At 42.1% G+C, this 24,239-nt stretch overlaps 1 protein-coding gene across 1 annotated transcript in view; it reads right to left on the reverse strand.

Annotated features, from left to right (window-relative positions):
- The window catches only part of shc3 (SHC (Src homology 2 domain containing) transforming protein 3), a 44,841-nt gene extending 23,294 nt beyond the window's left edge, over positions 1 to 21,547 (reverse strand). The window contains exon 1 of the mRNA XM_057819543.1: positions 19,748 to 21,547. Coding sequence (XP_057675526.1) covers positions 19,748 to 20,302 — 555 coding nt within the window. The 5' untranslated portion in view covers positions 20,303 to 21,547. The remainder of the gene's footprint in view (positions 1 to 19,747) is intronic.
- Positions 21,548 to 24,239: the final 2,692 nt, after the last annotated feature.

The raw sequence follows: 24,239 nt of genomic DNA on the forward strand, positions 1-24,239 counted from the left end.
TGCTCCCGATTCAATTCCAATCAGTCCCGATAATTTTTCCCGATCATATACATTTTGGCAATGCATTAAGAAAAAAATGAATAAAACTCGGACGAATATATACATTCAACATACAGTACATAAGTACTGTATTTGTTCATTATGACAATAAATCCTCAAAATGGCATTTACATTATTAACATTCTTTCTGTGAGAGGGATCCACCGATAGAAAGACTTGTAATTCTTAAAGGATAAATGTGACTTTGTATATTGTGACTAAATATTGCCATCTAGTGTATTTGTTGAGCTTTCAGTAAATGATACTGTAGCCATTTAACTGTTCTGCCCAAATGCATGATGGGAAGTGCAACCATGACTGTGCGTCGTGGTACATGATATACGTGATATATCTTCTCTGCGTTGGGAAATGACATAGGGTGTTAAGAAAAAGATCAACGACTACCTTTCTTCCCCACATTACTTCCCACGATTATTCTAATCGTTGGGAGAGGGATTGTAAGGCTTTAGCCATTTAAAAAGAGGCTCCAAAGGCTGCCAAAATTCTCTCTTCTTATTTTACGCTGTCTTTTAGCTCTATATACTGTATGGGTAAAACTGCGCCATTATAGATTGAACGCGACAATGCGTGAGTGGGTCATGCAGCGCATGCGTTAATTGCGTTAAATATTGTAACGTGACAATTGTATAAAATATTAATTCTCGCCGTTAACGCGAGAAAATTTGATAACCCTACCTTAAGCTTAGACTAAAGACTCTGGTAGAGTGAAACACATTATGTCTGTAACGTTAAATACAATTAGAAAACGATTTAATTAAAAATATATATATATTAAAAAAAGGCATGTCCGATATTTTTTTGCCGATTCCGATACTTTGGAAATGACGTGATCGGACCCGATCGATCGGGACATCTCTAGTATCAATAATTGTTTTGCTTTTTCTTTGACTATTTTGGAACAATGGATCGCGATGGCCGCTGGATTCAACATTGCAAGGCTACGAACTGTATGTTGTCATAAGACTAATAATGTCCCGATCGCATATTTTTGCACCCGAGTCTTATTTTGAGAATCTGCCCATACCGTGTCCGATCCGATACTGAAAAAAACATTTTTTTTTTTTTGTTTAACAAAGATTTCAAACATTACCGTCCCTCCGTGCCACTTTCATAATATGAATTATTTTTTTAACAAGAATAACGTTGAAAAATGCTCGTCTTCATTAAATGCTTTATTGACTGAGTCCACTCAAATTCACTTAAGCTCCTGAGAACAGCCTTTCACTAACACAGTGAGTTACTACAGCACACTTACTGGCAGGACTGCAAGTTTAAAGTGCGTATGACAGGATAAAAAAGTCTTAAATAGCATTATTATGTGAATTCGAATCATATTTGGAGACGATTCGACTATTTACAAGAATTTGGTACAGCGCAGATGACAAGAAATTAGTCTTTTAATCCGCTATCTAGCCACGCCTACCATTATAGGGCTCTAGGGTCCCCAACAGGTGGATGACGTCAGCAGGAGAATGGTTTCATGTGATTTAGTATGCAGCCCATTGAGGGGGAATTATTCATAATTAGAAAAATGCGACGAAGAGAGCCGCAAAATGTCATTGTTTCAGTCTCTGTACTCCAATATTTTTAAAGGATATTAATTTTATCGAAGTATTTTTCCCAATTGCTAAATAAATGGTATGGTCATGACTAATAACAATCTTCTGCTAAATGGAGTATGAAATAATAAAAATCCATTTATTCAGTACGACATGGCAAAATTACTCCATAATGGTCAAAACTGTCGACCACCTTTACTGTCGCACCTCCCAAACAATATTTTATGCCACCTAAATCGGGCTTATGTCATTTCCCTTCCCCGGCTTCGGAGAATGTAAACAAACCAAACCAAGAGGTGTGACAGCTAGCCGACACGCTAACCTGAACAGAGTGATGTTTCAAAGTCTTCGAAGCGGAAAATCACACATAACTGGCCCGGATCATTTCACATGACGACTGGGTTGTCGATTGTCTTCGCCGATAGGAAACCCGCCCGGCAGATATTGACAGCTTGTTCCCCTGCTACTACGGACAGGAGAGCTCGCCAGGGAAGCAGCTGGACAATGACCGCCGAACAAACCGGCCGACATCGGAGGAACGTGTAGCTGCCAAATGGTCAACACGAATATGGCAAAATAATGCTTTACTACACAGCAATGCTTTACTGTCGCACCTCCCAAATGCTATATTATGCCGCCGTAGTTAGTCAGGCTTTTGACATTTCCCTGCCCCCGGCTTAGGAGAATGTAAACAAACCAAAAGGCGTGAAAGCTAGCCGACATGCTAACCCGAACCGAGTGACGTCTCAAAGTCTTATTTTCGCTTTTCGAAGCGAAAAATCACACAAAACTAGCCCGGATCATGTCACACTGCCGCGGGGGTTGCCGGTTGTCTTCGCCGATCGGCAACCCGTCCGGCGGAGAGCAAGTTACAGCTCGTTCCCCTGCTACTACGAACAGGAGAGCTCGCCGGGGAAGCAGCTGGAGAGTACCGCCGGACAAACCGGCCGACGTCGGAGGAACGCGTAGCTGCCTCATGGTCAACACGAACATAATGAAAAATAATGCTTTACTACACGGCGACGACATAAACAAAGAGCGGCGTACAGTTGTTGTGCGGCTAACATGACAGACAGAATGTGTCTTAGGAGATCTTTTCTACCTGCCCATCCATGATGAAACGTAAGTGAATGGGGTTGAAAATTTGACACAACACCGGGCACATGAAGAGGGCGATAAAACGAATATACAGTAGTGCTCTCCCGGCGGTGGGATGTGCGACAAGCCGCCGGTGTCGTCGGCAGAGTCGACAAGGAGCATGTCAGCCACAAAATGCAAGCCACCTACGTATTAAAATGATCCCAGTATTAAACATAATACAAAACACGATGATTACTCACTTCCTCGTAAGTCCAATGGTCCCACAGTAGTAGGGGTTGTTTTGGCTAATATCCACCAGTGAATGGGAACCTTTTGAAACCCCAAAAGGGCTCACACGCCTCTCCCTGGTGCAGCAAAATTTTTCTGCAGTGGCGTGATGCGAAAAATAAAGGAATTAATCCGCAAAATCGGCTGAATCCTTGGTCCTTCTCATACAACAGTATGGCTGGACAGTGAAGAGGTCTCCTTCTACCAAACACGTCACAGCACCCTCCTTCTCAACTCGAGACTGGAGCCGGAAGTCACTCATTTTCATGGCGAGGGATTCAAAAAAATAAATAAATATAGCGATCGCTTCCACACACATCCAAGCGGTCCATTTCATTCAAGAGCATAAAATTAGTGCTGCAACGATTAATCGATTAACTCGAGTATTCGATTAGAAAAAAAATATTCGAACTAAATGTTGTTGCTTCGAGTATTCGTTTAATTAAAGTGACGTTGTAATGGTTTATTTTGAAAGTGTTTGCATTTAGTTTTATTGATTTGGGTGGATACACTGCCCTCTAGTCTGCCTCTTTTCACATGGCTGAATCCAACCCGCTCCCTGTTAAGACCAACGTAAGCTTTTGTTTGAGCTAATGTTTTTTAATGCATTTCTAATTTGGTTTATAGGTATAGCCGTTTTTTTGTGGGAATATGTGTCTGAACCACTTGTTAAGAGCATTGTAAAAAAAAAACTTTAGCATTTTATAGCATTTAAGCTAGTGGACTTTTTCTATGTAAGTTAGCCAATTTTCTTTTGTTGTACATAAATCCTCATTTTAAAAAAAAATTATACCGTTTGAGGCTCAGCTCAGGTATTTTAATTTTCATGTGCCTTATCCGATTATTCGATTATTCGAACTAACTAGTCCATCGATTAATCGACTACTAAAATATTCGATAGCTGCAGCCCTACATAAAATACAGCGGAAAATATGAAAAAAAAAGCATGCTTTTTGCTGTCATAGGCACTTAAATGATGATTGACACATTTGCGCTTTTGACCGTAGAGCTACCAAGCTTCTCTGAGAAGATCAAAGCTACAAACCTGTCAATCATCGTTAACTTTAAGTACCAAACGTAAACTGCATTGGACAGTTAGGCAGTACGAGCTGTCGAGCATGCAGCAGAATGTCTTTTACCCGATTCTGATCCTCTGAAAATGATGCAATCAGCTCGTTTTTTTTGGGACATCCCTACATAAGACACAATATGGCAAGCTTATTCATTCTGCTGTAACAGTGCATTGATTTGATTATTTCATGCATTTATGGCCTAGAACATTTTTTTTTTTTACAATTGAATTCGTGATAGTTTATGAAGTTACATTGCCACCAGAGCAACTGAACACCACTAAACCCAAAACTCCCATTAGAAATGGTCCTTTCATTGTCCCATTTTTATTTTGTACTGTACAATCCCAACAATGGAAATCAGAAGTTGCAGTACAGTTTGAAAACAAAAGTATCTGCGGTATACTTAATTCTCCAGCGTTACTTCACCTCATGAGATTGCCCTGTAATGCTATTCATTAGCAGACACCTACTCACAGGGAGTACAGACCAGGAACACTTTGTGCTGATGATGAGCGCAGCATTCATCACCAGGGCTGTACAAAACAACATTTTCTCCACCCCTCAACGCTTAACTCATTGGCTGCCATTTGTGGCGCTAGACGCCACACGATTGGGCGTCCATCACCGCCCATTTAGTTGTAATCCGTATGTTGTAGTGGCAAAACACAACTGTTGTCACGATACTAAAATTTTCAACTTGATATCAACATAAAAAAAAAACCAAAAAAAACCACTTCATACTATTTAATAATGTCCAGGAAGTGTCCCAGGAATGCCTCGAAATCATCAGAAAGTGGCCAAAAATCAATAGGAAGTGACCCGAAAGTGCCCTAAAATCAACAGGGAGTGACAAATGAACAGAAGGTGAGTCGAAAATGCCCTAAAATCTACAGGAAATAATTCAAAATGTACAGGAATTAATCCAGGAATGCCCCGAATAATCAGAAAAAGACCCGAAATCCATAGGAAGTGACCCAGAGGTGCCCTATAATAAACAGGAAGTCACCAATTAACAGGAAGTGACCCCAAAAGTTCACAAAAATCTACAGGAAATGAATCCAAATGCACAGGAAGTGGCCAAGGAATGCCCCGAAATCATCTGAAAGTGACCCAAAACCAATAGGAAGCCGTACAGAAATGCTCAAAATCAGCAGGAAGTGACAAATGAACAGGAAGTGACCCTAAAATTCCCTAAAATCTACAGGAAACAAATCAAAATGTACAGGAAGTGACCAATAAATGCCCCGAAATCATTAGAAAGTGACTCAAAATTAGTAGGAAGGCACCAATGAACTGAAAAAGACCTGAAAATGCCCTAAAATCCTCAGGAAATGAATCAAAATGTACAGGAGGAGACCCAGGAATGCCTCGAAATCATCAGAAAGGTACCCAAAATCAATGGGAAGTGACCAAGAAGTGCCCCCAAAATCAACAGGTAGTGACCAAAAATCAACAGAAAGTGACCCGGATGTGCCCTAAAATCAACAGAAGGTGAGAAATGGGGTGAGCTGAAAATGCCCTAAAATCTACAGGAAATAAATCACAATGTACATGAAGTGATCCAGGAATGCCCCAAATTCATCAGAAAGTAACCCGAAATCAATAGGAATTGAGCCGGAAGTGCCCTAAAGTCAACAGGAGGTGACTGAGGAGGAATGAACAAAAGTGACCCAAAAATGCCCTAAAAGCTACAGGAAATGATCAAAATGTACAGGAAGGGATCCTGGAATGCCCTGAAATCTTCAGAAAGTGATCCAAAATCAGTAGAATGTGACCAATGAACTGAAAGTGACCTGGAAATGCCCTAAAATCTACATGAAATGAATCAAAATGTACAGGAGGTGCCCCTGGAATGCCTCAAAATCATCCGAAAGTGACCAAAATCAACAGGAAGTGACCCGGAAATCCCCCGAAAACAACAGGAAGTGACCAATCAACAGGCATTGACCCATAAGTACCTTAAAATTAACAAGGAAGTGATCCAAAATTAATAACTCATTGCCATTAACAACGATAGACATCCAATTCATTTCAACTGGGAGGTCAGTTGAAATGAATTGGACGTCGAGCACCGTCAATGGCAGTTAACAAGGAAAACGAAAAAAAAAAAACTTACATTAATATCAAGAGTTGTGCAAAAATGAAATTTGAAATCAAATATCGTATCCAAATTAGGGCTGCCAAACGATTAAAAATTTTAATCGAGTTAATCACTGCTTAAAAATGAATTAATCATAATTAATCGCAATTCAAACCATCTCTAAAATATGCCATATTTTTCTGTAAATTATTGTTGGAATGGAAAAATAAGACGTACATATACATTCAACATACTGTACATAAGTACTGTATTTGTTTATTATAACAATAAATCCACAAGATGGCATTAACATTATTAACATTCTTTCTGTTAAAGGGCTCCATGGATAGAAAGACTTGTAGTTCTTAAAAGATAAATGTGAGTACAAGTTATAGTAATTTTATTTTAAAACCCCTCTGTATGTTTTCGTTTTCATAAAATTTGTAAAATTTTCAATCAAAAAAATAAACTAATAGCTCGTCATTGTTGACGTCGCCGAGCGGTGACGTCACAGCCGTTCTTCCACAGTGTCTTTAACTATGTAAGGTAGTGATTGAAATACACCACAAGGTGTCCATTGGGAGTTTTAAATTAATTAGAGATCTAGCCAAGTTTTTCTGGTGCGTTTTGCCTTTCGACTGACGGCGTCATTTCCAGGTTCATTGTACCTTACGTTCATTTGAGTGTTGACTTCACAACATATGAGACCTCTGATAGTTTTTATATTGTGTCTAAATATTGCCATCTAGTGTATTTGTTGAGCTAAACGAAATGTTTGAATAGAGTTTTACCAACGTCTGAGTAAGTTTTATGTGTATTTTGCATAGCTATTTTGATTGGGAGTGCCAGTTCTCTTTGCATTGAGCTTTTCTTTTTGTGAACATTATTTATTTTATTTTGTTTGAGAGATATGAATATTATTTTTGTTGTGCTTTTACTAAATGATACTGTAGCGACTTAACTGTTCCACCCAAATGCTTGTTGGGAAGTTGGGCAACCATGATTGTCAGTGGTGGCTGCAAATGGTATACTGTGGGGAAATAAGTATTTAGTCAACCACCCACTGTGCAAGTTCTCCTACTTGAAAAGATTAGAGAGGCCTGTAACTGTCAACATGGGTAAACCTCAACCATGAGAGACAGAATGTGGAAAAAAAAAAAGAAAGAAAATCACATTGTTTGATTTCTAAAGAATTTATTTCCAAATTCGAGTGGACAATAAGTATTTGGTCACCTACAAACAAGCAAGATTTCTGGCTGTCAAAAAGGTCTAACAAGGCTCCACTCGTTACCTGTATTAATGGCACCTGTTTTAACTCATTATTGGTATGAAAGACACCTGTCCACAGCCTCAGTCAGTCACACTCCAAACTCCACTATGGCCAAGACCAAAAAGCTGTGGAAGGAAACCCGAGACAAAATTGTTGACCTGCACCAGACTGGGAAGACTGAATCTGCAACAGGTAAAACGTTGTGGGAGCAATTATTAGAAAAATGGAAGACATACAAGACCACCGATAATCTCACCCCGTGGCATCAAAATGATAACAAGAACGGTGAGCAAAAATCCCAGAACCACACGGGGGGACCTAGTGAATTACCTACAGAGAGCTGGGACCACAGAACCAAAGGCTACTATCCGTAACACAATGCGCCGCCAGGGACCCAAATCCTGCACTGCCAGACGTGTCCCCCTGCTGAAGCCAGTACACGTCCAGGCCCGTATGCAGTTCGCTAGAGAGCATTGAGATGATTCAGAAGAGGACTGGGAGAATGTGTTATGGTCAGATGAAGCCAAAATAGAACTTTTTGGTAGAAACACAGGTTCTCGTGTCTGGAGGAGAAAGAATACTGAATTGCATCCGAAGAACACCATACCCACTGTGAAGCATGGGGGTGGAAACATCATGCTTCGGGGCTGTTTTTCTGCAAAGGAGGAAGGAAAGAATGAATGGGGCCATGTATTGAGAGATTTTGAGTGAAAATCTCCTTCCATCAGCAAGGGCATTGAAGATGAGACGTGGCTGGGTCTTTCAACATGACAATGATCCCAAACACACAGCCAGGGCAACAAAGGAGTGGCTTCGTAAGGCGCATTTCAAGGTCCTGGAGTGGTCTAGCCAGTCTCCAGATCTCAACCTCATAGAAAATCTGTGGAGGGAGTTGAAAGTCCGTGTTGCCCAACGACAGCCCCAAAACATCACTGTTCTAGAGGAGATCTGCATGGAGGAATGGGCCAAAATATCAGCAACAATGTGTGAAAAGCTTGTGAAGAGTTACAGAAAACGTTTGGCCTCTGTTATTGCCAACAAAGGGTACATAACAAAGTATTGAGATGAACTTTTGGTATTGACCAAATACTTATTTTCCACCGTGATTTGCAAATAAATTCTTTAAAAATCAAACAATGTGATTTTCTGTTTTTTTTTTTCACATTCTGTCTGTCAAGGTTGAGGTTTACCCATGTTGTCAATTACAGGCCTCTCTAATATTCTCAAGTGGGATAACTTGCACAATTAGTGGTTGACTAAATACTTATTTGCCCCACTGTATATGTATATGTCATTCTTCCCCACGCCGTTCGCCACAATAGTTATGATTGATGTGAAAGAGTTGCTTATCCCAATATATGGCGCGGCCTCAATGCATGCCTGTGTCCACTTGTTTTTCTCTGCCTCTTAGATCTAAATGAACAAAAAACGGCACCACTGTAGTATGTTTGCGGCAATGCATTAGTGAGTCATTCCGCGCATGCTTAAATGCGTTAAATATTTTAACGTGATTACTTCAAAAAAATTAATTACCGCCCGTCAGAGGTTGCGCTAGACTTTGTCGTTGTCTGTCATTTTGACTGACTGGGTTATAAAAATCCGGTCATAATCTATTTTTAGCCGTCACTTAAATTTTTTAAATGATAATAATGACATATTCAATAGTATTTAGTTTTCATTCATTTTTAATTAATATTGTAATGCTTGCTTGGCGGCGAAAAATTAGACACGGAAGTCGTGGTATTTTTCTCCCTCTTTTTACTCTGCTTACCGCCAGCAACACCAACAAAACAACAACTCCGCCCCCAAAGAAAAAGAGGCAACTATATACACAGGCGGCAATCTAGTCCACCAATAAGAACATCGCGTTGATGTGTCAATCACGGTGCCGCCGCCAGACCCCGGTGACGCTACAATATTCTGTCCGAACAAGCTTAACAGAATCCACACCGTGCCATCAAGCATATGAATATGTAACTTTTTCTCCGCAGTGACAAAAACAGCTGACTGTGGCCCCAGTAGGTAGGCTACATATGGAACAATGAAATTAACAGTTCACCTGCTGTGGCCTGAACGCAGTCTTCCTCCTGGTGCGCATGGACTTGAATTGCGTGCCCGCTTGTGCATAATCAAATGTCTCAAGTGGGATCCCTTCAGAGGCTATTGTCATGAGGTTTTGGACTTTTGCCTCGGACAGACGACTTAGTTCGGACACTCAGTTGCCTTGACATTTTTCCGAGTAAGGCCAACGACGTCATGCATTAAGAGAGACAATAGCTAATTAATATGCTCACTCGCCACCCTGTGGTCTGGGGTGTGAATTGCAACCTGTCAAAATGACAGATGGACTTCAGTTTTTTCCGTCACCGTTTTAAAAAACCGGTTAACGACGGAAAATTTTCGGTTTACGTGACCCCTGCCGCCCGTTAACGCGATAAATTTGACAGCCCTAATCCAAATACAACATTTCAGTATGGATACTTCGATACTTTTCTATATTTTTTGATAACCATACAAAGCTAAATGTAATTTCTTTATGTAGGACCATTGTTCCATCATTATTCAACAGTAGATAGTAGCTGCTTATGTGTCATTGGGGTCAAAGGTGAGCTAGAGTCTATCCCAGATAACTATGGGTACATCCAGGACCGGTCTTCAGCTAATCACTGTGGGAGCGAGAAGATTTATTTGTACAAATGCATTCACAATAAATCCATGCCTTTTGTGTCAATGCTAAGGGTACACACGGAGTAGTTATTCTACAAACTTTGCGAATGATCCGAGCTTCGAAAGCCTGCCATAAAGGGATTCATTGACGTGCATGTGTGGACGAGATCAATATCCACTGGGAGTAATGGCACATGATGGGTGAGGGGGCGGCCATGTGATGCTAATTTGAAGCGAAGTTGAACTCAAAGGACCTCGAGCCTAAAATGGACGGGTTCATTGATGCTGACTGGCCTAAATGTGATTAACGTTAACTGACGTACAGATGCTTTGATAGCATGTCTCTTATAATGCCTTAAATGCATTAGAGAACTTTTTTAAGCCCAAGTTGAAATTATTTTTATCTTATTATTGGTAGCAACTTGTTGGTTCCTTATTTTTTATCATAAACATTGACATCTTTTTAAAACTTTATCTACTTTTTTCCCTCATTTTGAATCCTGTGGCTTATATTCCAGTGCGGCTTATTTGTTGATTTATTTGGGTTAATAGGTAACACTTTATTTGACAGCGGCATCATAAGACTGTCATAAAGACATCATAATTATGACATGACACTATCATGGGCAGCACTGAATGCATATGACAGATGTCAATATATATGGTGATTTTTAGATGTCATGTGGCATATTATGTCACTAACTCCATTTATGTCCAGCTCAGATCTTTTACGTCCATTCAAAAGTGAGATAATTTGCTGGATGACACTAACCGACATCTATTATAAGCATTCATTTATGCTTATGACAGTGTCATGTAATAGTTATGACTGTCTTATGACATTATTATGGCACCACTATCCAACAAAATGTTACCAAATACCATAACTAGCAATTAATGAAACAACTGGAAGAGTAACTGAAGACATAATTAGCACAGAACATGATTGTTATTTACATCTGTAGCACTGCATTTGCATGCTAGGAGGAATGTTGGATGACAACAGTGTTGACAGCAGGTGGCAGCAGAGTTTGTCTCCACCAAAGGATCAGTGATGGCCAAATGAAGCTTTTAGAAACAATAAGGTTTTGCAGCCAATTGGCTCAAAGCTTAATGGTGGTTCATTTGGTCTCATGACAGTCTTATGATACCATTGTCAAATTAAGTGTTACAAGTTAATATCTTTTGGTGTAAATATCCCATAATACAATGAGGACAACTGCGGCTTATAGTCCAGTGCGTCTTATCTATGAACAAACGCAGTTTTCATGTCAAATTTGGTGGGTGGCGGCTTATAGTCAGGTGCGCCTTATAGTCCAGAAATTACTGTACATACACTCACTGGCCACTTTATTAGGTACACGATGCTAGTAACGGGTTGGACCCCCTTTTGCCTTCAGAACTGCCTCAATTCTTCGTGGCATAGATTCAACAAGGTGCTGGAAGCATTCCTCAGAGAGTTTGGTCCATATTGACATGATGGCATCACACAGTTGGTGCAGATTTGTCGGCTTCACATCCATGATGCGAATCTCCCGTTCCACCTTATCCCAAAGATGCTCTATTGGATTGAGATCTGGTGACTGTGGAGGCCATTTGAGTACAGTGAACTCATTGACATGTTCAAGAAACCAGTCTGAGATGATGAGATGAGAAATGATGGCAAGTTGTCCAAGTCCTGTGGCAGCAAAACAGCCCCAAATCAGGATGCTCCCACCACCATGCTTCACAGTGGGGATGAGGTGTTGATGTTGGTGAGCTGTTTCATTGTTCCTCCACACATGACGTTGTGTGTTACTCCCAAACAATTCATCTTTGGTTTCATCAGTCCACAAAATATTTTGCCAAAACATCTGTGGAATGTCCAAGTGCCTTTTTGCGAACATTAAACGAACAATAATGTTTTTTTCAAGACAGAAGTGGCTTCCTCTGTTGAGTCCTCCCATGAACACCATTCTTGACATATAGTTGATGTGTCTACAGAGATATTGGGCTGTGCCAGGGATTTCTATAAGTCTTTGGCAGACACTCTAGGGTTCATTTTTACCTCTCTGAGTAGTCTGCACTGAACTCTTGGCGTCATCTTTGGTGGATGGCCACTCCTTGGGAAAGAAGCAACAGTGCGAAACTCTCTCCATTTGTAGACAACTTCTCTGATTGTCAAATGATGAACATCCAGACTTTTAGAGATGGATTTGAATCCTTTCCCAGCTTTATAGAAATCAACAATCCTTGATCGCAGGTCTTTAGACAGCTTTTTTGACCGAGCCATGATGAACATCAGACAATGCTTCTTATCAAGACAATTCTTACCAGGTGTGTGTTTTATAGTAGGCAGGGCAGCTTTAAACCACTCATCAATGATTGGGCACACACCTGACCTAAATTGTTTGGTAAAAATTGATTACAATTGCTCTTTAAGTTTCCTTAGGCAGAGGATTCACTTACTTATTTTTCTTCCCATGCTATCCTCATTAAAATGTGAAAACCTATAAATGTTTGGGTGGTTTTAGTAAAATACATCTGTGTGATATTGACAAAGATCAGATCACATTTGATGGTTGATTTTATCTCGAAATATGATAAATTCCAAAAGGTTCAGATAATTTTTCATACCACTGTACACTGTATTTCAACTGAGTATAAGAATGCACAACGATGAGGGAAAAAAACACAAGTCGCATTTTTGGGGGCAATTTTTTAAATTTTTACTTTTCTATATATAAATTAATAGAGTGAAAAAGTATAATAGGTGGACTTTAAAACAAAAGACTTGAATGGTTAAAAAAAAAATCCCATTTTCCATTCACTTCACACCTTGGCTTCATCAGTCCCGCCGGTGACTCATTGCTGGCATGATGACATTCACAGCCCAGCGCCAACGTGTGCTCCTTTCAAATGATGTATGCTTGCCGTTGACATAAGATGCTATTCCTTGTTTTTTTTTTCTTACCCCTGCTGTTAAACTAATACGGCCACAGCCCATCAGGGAATAACGATGTCAACAATGTTACAGAAGCGCATAAGGCGGGTGCTAACGTGTTAAAAGACAACACCCATGGATGACCTTCAAAAGGAGGCCTTCCTGAAAGGTTGGCCGATGATCTTACCCAACTAGGTCAACTGGTAACATAGATTTCCCAATCAATGGCCAACATACACAAATGAGGCTAGGAAAAAACATTAGCATCGTAAACTAGAAGAGGGAACCTCAGACTCAAAGACTTATAGGCTCTAATGAGCCACAATTGTTCTCTTTTACTAAAATATGTTATTAGAAACACATAATATTTTATAATATGTAGTACATGTTTTGACCTACGGAGGGCCCCATGTTTTATACGCACAATGGACGCTCGGGGTGATGATGTAGTTTGTCACAGTCACTTGACGTTACTGCAATTCCTTCTAGGCGGCGATACGTCCAACACATGCGGTTAAAAGCGGGAAGTACTTATTATTTGTGTTTTTATTGAGTCTTTTATTACCTTTTCATTGCCTCAAAATACTTTTTGCATGCGTTTCCCGCTCATACTTTTAGGCATTGCGTTTTTTTGTGGTAGCTTTAAAGCACATTGTTGATCTGTTGACCACATTAGTCACGTAGCATATTTAAACCACCCTTATTTGATGTTACTACGTTGAAGTATTTTCCGAAGGCATCTTTTGTATGCTCTGTCTATATGCATCTAAATCAGGGTTCACTAAATCCGGACCTCGGTGCCACTTTTCCTGTCGTGTTTTCCACGTCTCTCTCCGCTAACACACCTGAATCAAATGATTATGTCATCAGCAACCTCTCCAGAAACCTGATAATGATCCTGATTATTTTAATTCAGGTGTGTTGGAGGAGGGAGACATGGAAAACACGACAGGAAAAGTGGCACCGAGGTCCGGATTTAGTGAACCCTGATCTAAACAAAACAAGCCGAAATCGCACGGTAGTCAAATTCGCCTCTTGTAGTACGTTTTTTTTCTCCTCCTACCTACTCTTGTCTCATCTCATCCCGTCTTTCCTGTTCATTTTGCTTTTGCTGCTCGTTTTGAGAAATATGGACAGCGCTGTCATGCTCATTAATGTTCCTCTCGGGCTCAAATTAAAAGGGTTGAACAGACGACATGTAAAGTGTCATACTCTGGAAGCCCAGCAGCGTAACCATGTGACGTCACCGCCCTGCAATGTCAACAACGATGGCGACATACGAGTTCAACTAATTTTAAAAATTGTATAAAAACAAAAACGTCAAGAGGGGTTTGAATTTCAAATTATTTATCTTATAATAAGTTCATCTTTTAAGAACTACACGTCTTTCAATCCATGGATCCCTTTAATATACCTTACACTGTATTTTTTGGGCATTTTTAGCAAAAGATGCATTTTTTGTGGGGTATATTATATTACAACAACATTAACAAGAAGCTAACTAGGCACCCGTTAATGTAACTTGAATTGCACTTATTCAGATAACTATAGCCTAAACAATACATAATAACTTGCTTACCAAACTCATCCTTTCCAAATCGAGTAAAGTCTTCAAATTCAGTATAATTTTTGAACAACTCTGCCAACTCTGGACGTAGAGGACACACCTACAGACACCCTTCTCGCAGCTGTCGGTGACAAGGACGAGTGTGCCACAGCTACAGCACAATACAAGCTAACTCATAACCAAAAGCAACTATAAGTCCGCAATTAATTGCTCAGCACCGATACGGAATCAAATTAAAAATCAGACTGTGAGGACTGATAGATATATATATATCAAAATAGACTGGACGTCTAGCACCGCCAGTGACAGCCAATGACTGCCTTATAATAAGTAAAACAAAGTGCGCTTCCAATTTATAATGTCTTTTTTTTTTTTTTTTTTTTAAACCTGTCCTTTTCAGCTGTTTGACACGGAGAATGGAAGTCTAACTGTCCGGTTGGTCTGAACAGTTTTACTGTTTCACATTGAGAATATGACTTACTCCCATTGTAATCATTCAACAGATCTTGTTTATTATGACAAAACAGCGAACAGAAAGGGGTAATGGGGGGACAAAAGAAAAGAAACACAAGAAAAACAACAACAAAAAAATACATCGAACGCCTACACGAACTATTAATGACCCGTGAAAGAAGGGGAGGGGGGTGGGGAAGTCTATACGCTAAGTGAGTGGGAGGGGTAGAGTGTATACAAATCAGCTCTGTGATCTAGAACCCAGTAATCGTGTGAATCCTTTGTGAGTGTAAGCCCGTTGGCAACCGACCCTACGCTGCCCCACCGCCAGTCCTGGTGCCGGGACCCCTCACCCGAGCGCGCCCAATCACATCCAGCCGCACGCGCAGACGGGCGGAGACACCGCACTGGCGGCAACCCAGGGCCACGACACCCAGCCAGCCAGCCCGAGGAGGGAGGGTAGGTGGGGGGCGCAGTGCAGTGCATCCCTCCTCCCGCAGCCCAGCAAAGGAGCCATCGTCACCCCCTGGGATCCAGGGTGCTCCCCCGGGCCACCCGCGCTCCCATCAACCGGCCCTCAGGGATGGGAAGAGGGGATACACCACCAAACCCCACGCCCGTCCCCACCCTCCTCCGCCTACCCGGCCCACGAGCCACAGCCGCAGCCCCCCAAACAGCACAGCACGCCGTGGGACCCCAAGCAGCCCACCACGCCCAGGGCAGAGCAAGGTCCCCCGCAGGAGCAGGTGACATCCAGCCAATACACCGGCGTCCAGTCAGCGACCCGCGGCGGAGCACAGAGCAGATACCCAGGCAGAGAAGAAAGGGGAAGGCGGAAGCAGGAAAACGCCGAGGAGCAGCCACGGGGAGACGTGAGATTGGAGCCCCGACCCCCAACCCTCCACTTCTGCGGCCGGCTGCCCAGGCAGAGGGGAGGCCATGCCCCGGGAGCAACGCAGTAGAGAAAAAGTGTGGGACCCACCTACCACCCTATTACTGTGGCTGCCAGGTAAATTCATAATGTCTTTAGGAGATTATTTAACTTTAATCTAGTCAAATAATTTCTCCATCTTAGTTTGAGTGTTAAAGACTAGTTAACCGATTGATGTGGAAGATTATTCCACTTACTTGAAGTAAATATTTGTATTTGTTCTTATTAAGTCGGTGCTAGGGCTAAACGGTATTGGAAAAAACTGACATTGCGACTTCTAGGGGGGTTTGCGATATGTTTCGATATATATTGCGATATTAAAACTAGAAGAATTTTCACCTGATGACTTCAATAGCTCTGTTTGGGAAGACTTTAGTTGATTCACTATAAGCAATTTTATTAATTAGAGATGTCCCGATCCAATCACATGGTCGTAAATCGGGCCAATCGCGCTATTTTTCAGAGGATCATAATCGGGTGTTTTATGTTTTTCTGCTTCAAGCTCGTACAGCCTCTCACCTTACCTCCTGCTAAGCAGTTAATGATGATTGACAGGTTTGCAGCTTTGATGAAATGAAATCGGACCTTGGACAAAATGCTGAACGCGGTACTCGACGCCAGTTTGAAGATAGCAGCCACAGTTAGCTGGTTTCCACCCGAGGCTAGAACTCTCTATGCGGCATCAAAAGTTGGACAGACCGCCTCGAAACAATCTTCTGCGTCGCCTGCCCCTCAACATTTGTAGGACCCACATTTATTCAATGTCGATGAGCTGAAGATCCACATTCAAGCGTTCCATCTTGCATTGTTTATTTTTTCTCCGTTAAACTAGACAAGAGGAAGTCAACAAGCATGCTCCAAAACTGTACAAACATAGCGCCACACCCCTCTAGTGGCTTGGCGGTGAATTACAGAGCAACAGCGTCACCAGGCCGGAGAACCATCGAATGTCAAATGACTCCGTAGTCGCTGCGCCGTCACCGCAACGCAGGAGCATAACTCAGGCTTAAGTCATGTTAAGCTTGGTACAGTCTGAAATATGCTGTGGCAATTCATTTATTGTGTAAGTGAGAGGCTGTTTTTGACAGCGTGAGTGTCAAAGCAAAAAACTTTTTTTTCCGGTATTGGATTGGGACTCGGTATCGGCTGATTCTCAAAATCAGGCGACTCGGACTCAGTTGCAAAAATATGCGATTGGACATCCCTAGTATTCATATAATACTGTTCAATCCAAGCTAAGGGGGTTTATGTTTGAATTAGGAGTATTGGTGTATATAAAAGAGATCCAGGAAGCCCTGTCTCTACACAATCCAGATTTTTTGTGGCTTTCAGTGTGTTTTGCATGGATTTTGGGGGATTTCTGGGTCATTTCCTGCTCATTGGTTATTTCCTGTCAAGTTTGGGGCTTTTTTCAGGTCACTAAATTGCTGAGAGAAAAGGGCGCTGTGGAAAGAGAAGGGAGGCGTTAGAGGGGGGATATCATGGCCGCTCAGGTCGCCAGCGTTGACTCTCTCAAAGCGAGCCCGCTACCTGAACTCAAAAAAACGGATTGGGACTCGCAAGAGGAGTCGGCGCCAGTGGAGAAGGAACACTGCAGTGGGACTGCATGACGGCGGCAACGCTGCTGGGGGAGGATTGGATCCTTACATGAAGAACAGCAACGGGAACTAGATACTGTTTTATGGGACTAAAAAAAAAATAATAAATACTGGAGACAGAATGGCGGGCGAGACTCCGGCGTCGTAAAGTCGGAATCACGTAAGTCGGGTACGTCATAACCGTCATAACTACCTGTAAAGGAGCATGTTTGATGATGATGCTTCTTCTTCCTGCCTTGGTTGGGGGCGGACGTGTTTTCTCCCTGTTCCTACTTGCTGCTATCTTCGTCAGTCTAGTCTCTACGGTTTTTTTGGGGTTTTTTTGTATTTCCTCTGTGGATCAACTGCGCTGGGCTCTCAGACGAAAATGGATCTGATTAGTTGGTCTCTCAGCGCAATTTACAGCATTTTTTGAACAAGACACAGTGCGCCAGGAGAGTCGTCTTGCCCAGACGGGACCTTCACCGCTGGATGTATGAGAGATTCATCACTGGTCTTACTGTCCTGTCCGTGGAAGATACTGAGGATATTTGGCTGTTTGGCATGACGGTTGTAGAGTTCCTTCTGCTTAGGAGGTGCTCTGCTCTACCGGAAAGTTTCCAAGACAGCAGCTTTCAAGGAAATCAACAAATTGACCACGAATCAAACGGTACGATTCAAGGCATTGGAAGATCGCGTCGAGGACTCACGGTTCGGTCGGAGGAAGGATGGAGAGAAGTGGATGCTACCTTGCGCCAGGTGACGGAACTGTCGAGGCAGACCGCGACTATTGACTTAAGGGACCTGATATTTCGCCTACGCCAGGGGTGTCCAAACTTTTTGCAAAGGGGGCCAGATTTGGTGTGGTAAAAATGTGGGGGGCCGACCTTGGCTGACGTCCTTTACGTACAACAATATATTTAAGCAAATTTTAGCAAGCCATCATGTGTGTCACATTCGCTTTATTAGTTTTTTAAATGAATAATTTCAACAATCTCACAACTAGCCTTTGTGGCTAGGCTTTCAACGCTCGGGCTCTTGCGAAACACTGCTGCTGTAACATTAAACAAGCTTCAAGTTGCATCAATTTCTCACTACGCATCTTCCCTGTAATCTTGTCGTACATGTCAGCGTGTCGTTTGGTAATATCGCCTTACATTGAAGTCTTTAAAAACAGCGACTGTGTCTTTGCAAATGAGGCAGACACAGTTGTTGCGTATTTAAGTGAAGAAATAGTCCAATTTCCACCTATCCTTGAAGCGTTGGCCGTTGCAGTCAACTTTTTTGTTGTTGTTGTTGATTATCGCCATTTTAGAAAATTAGGAGTAAAAGGTCACACGGGGTAATGTTGCTTAGAGTAATGCTGCCTTTTAGTGGGTAAATGAGGAGCATCATTTAGTGTGTAAGCTACTTCATATGCTGGTAGCAGTACTGTTGACCAATTTATTAAGTCTGTGTGCGGTCCAGACATTATTGATTTTATGACAGAGGCTGGGGGCCGGATGAAATTTGACCACGGGCCGGATTCGGCCCCCGGGCTGGACTTTGGACATATCTGGCCTACGCCATTAGGAGAGCGAATTTGACTGAAGACCAACCGTATTTGGACACATTAAATTACTTATTCGGCTTAATTTGATTATAATTTTCCTTTGCTTTTCCGAACACCCTGACCCCACCCGTCCCTTCTCCTGGAGAGAGCTGCGCAGATGGCCCTATCTCTTGCCCTTGATCTCCTCCCAAGGCCGGGCCCTGCGACTCTTATTTTGTCTACAGACACGTACAAATAGATACACATGTGCATACACACACTCACATACAACCCCCCCCCTCCAGTCCGCCACAGTCTTTTTCTTGCTATCACTGCCCCCTCCCTTCCTCCAGCCATGACTGGTAGTTTTCCTTTATTTTCGTACAAAAAAATCCCTGCACGTGACGTGTACATTGTGTCATACCCCTGCTATGTTGTATGGTATATGTGTGTGTACTTGTGACTTGGTCTGTAATTTCTGAGGAAAGAGAGAACTTGGCAGCACGGAACGTTCTGCTCACTCATCAAATGGAATTTCGTTGCATCTGTTGTCATTTTGTGAGAGCTTGTGTCAATGACAATTAAATCTCTGAATCTCTGAATATGTTGAACGAAATTTCATTCCCTGTCAGATCTTTAAGTTTGGACAATTAGCAGAGATGTTAGGTGAGTAACATTCAACCCTTACCTTAACAATGTACGTCACCCCTGGACCTGAGATCTTCTCACTTGAGTGTAGCCATCCTCTGAAGGGTTTGCCTAGCGGTCCAGGGTTCCAGTCCTCCCCACCGGGTGGAAGTTCATCCAGCCTGCTCTTCTTGCTCATGCTAGCGGCATTCTCCGTCGTCGGGGGGCAGGGCGCCGCCGCCGTCACCGCCGCAGCTCCGGGGCCGGACCCCGAACCCCCTCCGCCTTGCAGCTTGGCCACCGCCAGGTCCTTAACCGCCGAGGGTAAACTCTTGATGCCGAGCAAGCTTCCCGAGTTGGTGAACTTCAAGTTGGACACCTTGTTGATGAGGGTGCACAGGGGCGTACCGCCATCGTCCGGGTGGTCTTGGCCAACGGGGGCCAACGGGGCGGCAGGGGCGTTGGAGGCGGCTGAGGGCTGAACATCAGCCGGCGGCGCGTAAGGCGGTTCAGGGCTGGCCGACAACTTGGGGTTCATTGACAGGCCGTGGACAATGTCATCGACGGACGTCACCGATTCATTCCTGAAGCGGTTGTATTTGGTGCGGTGAAGCATACCCTTCGCCTCTGCTCTGTGGTGGCGCCTCAAGCGACACGCACCGTCCGCCTCCTTGCCGCGATGATTACCCTCTCCTTTAACATGGCAGCAACATACATAGCGGCGGTACGCGTCTTTCAGTTCCTGATCGGTAAAATCTGCCGCTTCGATCCGATCAGGGGAGGAAAAACATTAGATAAATCCATGGAAACAAGGCAGAGGAGGATGGAGAGCTTGTTGTTCTGGTTTCCAGTGGTGATGCTTCAACAACAGCGATGATACCTACTGGAAAACCGGCAAAAATCCAGAAATCGCGGCGACGGAATCGATCCGGCTGTTGCCTTCTTGCCTAGCTGCTGCCGGCTCGGAGCTGAAGCATGACTCACTGATGTGAGAAAACCTTCTCAACAAAAGGCTTGCTGAACACTGCAAATCACTTCCTGTTGGAGGGAGGGAGGAAGGCAGGGAAGGGGAGGAAAAACTCCCACTCACAGCACTCTAGAAACAATCAGTTAGTAAAATCCTCTAGCTGTTTAATGTATTTTAAGTGGATCTGTTTAAAACTAAAAATCTAACTGAATAATGTGAGGTAGTTTAATCAACTGTAATGTTTATTTTTCAATTCATCCAAAATGTAGTTGTGCGATAGCTCAAATTTGGTCTTTAAAAAATCTTAGAATTGAATCTTTTAGCCATTTTAAAACACTAAATAGCAAGCCGGCACCTTCCATAACGTGAAATCCTGAATCTTAACTGAGGCAATTACAGCAAAGCGGATGATACAACCCAAATAAACGTCATCTTTCTCAGGCGAGGATGAGTCAATGAAGAAGGAAAAAAAAAAAAGCGCAAGGCACAGTCTCCTTGACGGTGAAGCATCCGCGGTCGCCGTGGCAGCAGGGGAAGAAAGCGCTCAGCCTCGCGTTCACAAACACTAACCATTCATGTAAAAAAAAAAAATGTCCTCTAGCCTTATAGAACTGGAGCGACACTCATTCATGAGCAGCTTCTCGCTCACTCTGCTGCATTTCGCACTGCAGTCTCCCTCCCCGACATGGCAAATATAGAAAGCAGGAGGGGGGAAGAAAAAAAAACTGCCCTTCCCTTCTCTGCTCAGAAACAAAGAAAAGAAGATGAATAGCAGAAAAAGGAATGTTTATAGTCCTGGCTGTGAATGAAATAGCAGGTTGGCATACCAACGTTTCTGTGAATGAAAGCAAGGCCGCTCCAGCTTGGCTCCGCCGCCGCCGCTGCTGCAAGGCAATCCCTATGGACGGCTGCTGCCATCCAATGAGCAGCCGGCTGGATGACTCATTCAGGGGAGGCTTGCAGGATAGTGGGAGAGACCATTGCACGGCAGTGCAGGTGAGAATGCTCTTTCCACTTTAAAAATGTTAAGCAAAAATCAAAGTCATTCATAAGGATGCAAGAATCAACTTCTTAATTCAGACACTGTTAAAAAAAAAAAAAAAAAAAAAAAAAAAAGGCCCGACAGCCAAAAGTGTTTTTTGCCATGTGGCAAAAATTTTTTTGCCACATGGCAAAAATGCCACAAAAATGCCACATAGCAAAAACGTTTTGCCACATGGCAAAAAAAAAAAAAGCCACACAAATAGTTTTGGCAAAATTTTTTTGCCACATGGCAAAAAATTTTTGCGACATGGCAAAAAAAAAAAAAAAATGCCGCACAAAAAGTTTTGGCAACATTTTTTTGCCACATGGCAAAAAACATTTCCACATGGCAAAAAGAAAATGCCACATGGCAAAAACGTTTTGCCACATGGCAAAAACGTTTTGCTGGCAAAAAAAATTGCCACATGGCAAAAATCTTTGCCACATGGCAAAAAGTTTTGCCACATGACAAAAACGTTTTGCCACATGGCAAAAAAAAATGCCACACAAAAAATGTTGGCAATTTTTTTTGGCGACATGCAAAAAAAATTGCCACATTGCAAAAATATTTTGCGACATGGCAAAAAAATGCCACATGGCAATTTTTTTTTTTAAAACATACATGGCAAAAAAAATGCCACATGGTAATTTTTTTTTGCCACATACATGGCAAAAAAAAAATGCCACATGGCAAAAAAAATTTGCCACATGGCAAAAATATTTTGCGACATGGCAAAAAAAATGTCACATGGCAAAAACGTTTTGCCACATGGCAAAAAAAATTCCACATGGCAAAAAGAAAATGCCACATTGCAAAAATATCTTTTGACATGGCAAAAACATTTTTGCGACATGGCAAAAAAATTTTGCCACATGGCAGAAAAAATGCCACATGGCAAAAAAAAAAAAAAAAAAAATTGCGACATGGCAAAAAAAATGCCACACAGCAAAATTTTTTGCCACATACATGGCAAAAAAATGCCACATGGCAAAAATATTTTGCGACATGTCAAACAAAATGCCACATGGCAAAAACCACTTTTGGTTCTCACTGTCTCTCAGATTTTACGGAAAAAAACTGGCAGCTGTGGTTGCCAGAGAAATTCCATAAAAAATACAGTTCAACTGTAAAGACCATTACAGAAAAATCTGTATATTTTACAGTTAAAATCTGTATTAAAAAAAAAAAAAAAAAAAATTTACCAGTAAATCCAACAGCTGTTTGCTGCTAAATCAGCATGAATGTGCTGCTTTTAAAACAAAAAAAAAAAAAAAACAATTTTTTTTTTTAATATATTTTATATTCTACATCAAATCTCATTTAAAGTGCGTACGACAGGAGAAAAAAAGTATTAAATAGCATTAATATGTGAATTAGAATCATATTTTGAGACAATTCGACTATATACAACAATTTAGCAAAGCGCAGATGACGAGAAATTAGTCTTTTAATCTGACAGTTAGCCACGCCTACCATTATAGGGCTTTAGGTGGATGACGTCAGCGGTAGACTGGGCTCATCGGTTTTACTATTCAGCCCATTGAAGGGGAATTATTCAGAACGAGGATAACGCGAGGAAGAGAGCCACAAAATGTCATTGTTTCAGTCTCTCTACTCCAATATTTTTACAGGATATTCTTTGTATCCAAGTATTTTTCCCCAATAGCTAAATAAATGGCTTGAGAAGGACCAGTCAGCCCGTTGAGGGGGAATTATTCAGAACGAGCAAAACGTGACGAAGAGAGCAGCAAAATGTCATTGTTTCAGTCTCTCTACCCCAATATTTTTACAGGATATTCTTTTTATCCAAGTATTTTTCCCCAATAGCTAAATAAATGGCATGGTCATGACAAATAACAGTCTTGTGCTAAATGGAATATGAAATAATAAAAATGCATTTATTCAGGACGACGTGGCAAAATTACTCCATAATGGTCAAAACTGTCGACTTCACCTTTACTGTCGCACCTCCCAAACAATATTTTATGCCACTTAAATCGGGATTATGTCATTTCCCTTCCCCGGTTTCGGAGAATGTAAACAAACCAAGAGGCGTGACAGCTAGCCGACACGCTAACCCGAACAGAGTGATGTTCCAAAGTCTTCGAAGCGGAAAATCACACATAACTGGCCCGGACCATTTCACATGACGACTGGGTTGTCGATTGTCTTCGCCGATCGGAAACCCGCCTGGCAGATAGCAATTTACAGCTCGTTCCCCTGCTACTACGGACAGGAGAGCTCGCTAGGGAAGCAGCTGGACAATGACCGCCGAACAAACCGGCCGACGTCGAAGGAACGTCGAGCTGCCAAATGGTCAACACGAATATGGCAAAATAATGCTTTACTACACAGCGAAGACGTAAACAGAGAGTCATACGAGAGCGGCTGCAGTTGTTGTGCAGCTAATGTGTATGAGGAGAGCTTTTTACATGCCCATCCATGATCAAACGTAAGTAGTCCTTTATTTAAAGAAAGTTTGTAGTGTTTACTTTGTAATCACTGTATTCGCAGCTATTTTTAACATAAAGTTGCAATTTCTGATTGGTTGGAAAATTTGAC

This window comes from Corythoichthys intestinalis, chromosome 17 (assembly GCF_030265065.1).
Source record: "Corythoichthys intestinalis isolate RoL2023-P3 chromosome 17, ASM3026506v1, whole genome shotgun sequence".
Classification (NCBI taxonomy): Eukaryota; Metazoa; Chordata; class Actinopteri; order Syngnathiformes; family Syngnathidae; genus Corythoichthys; species Corythoichthys intestinalis.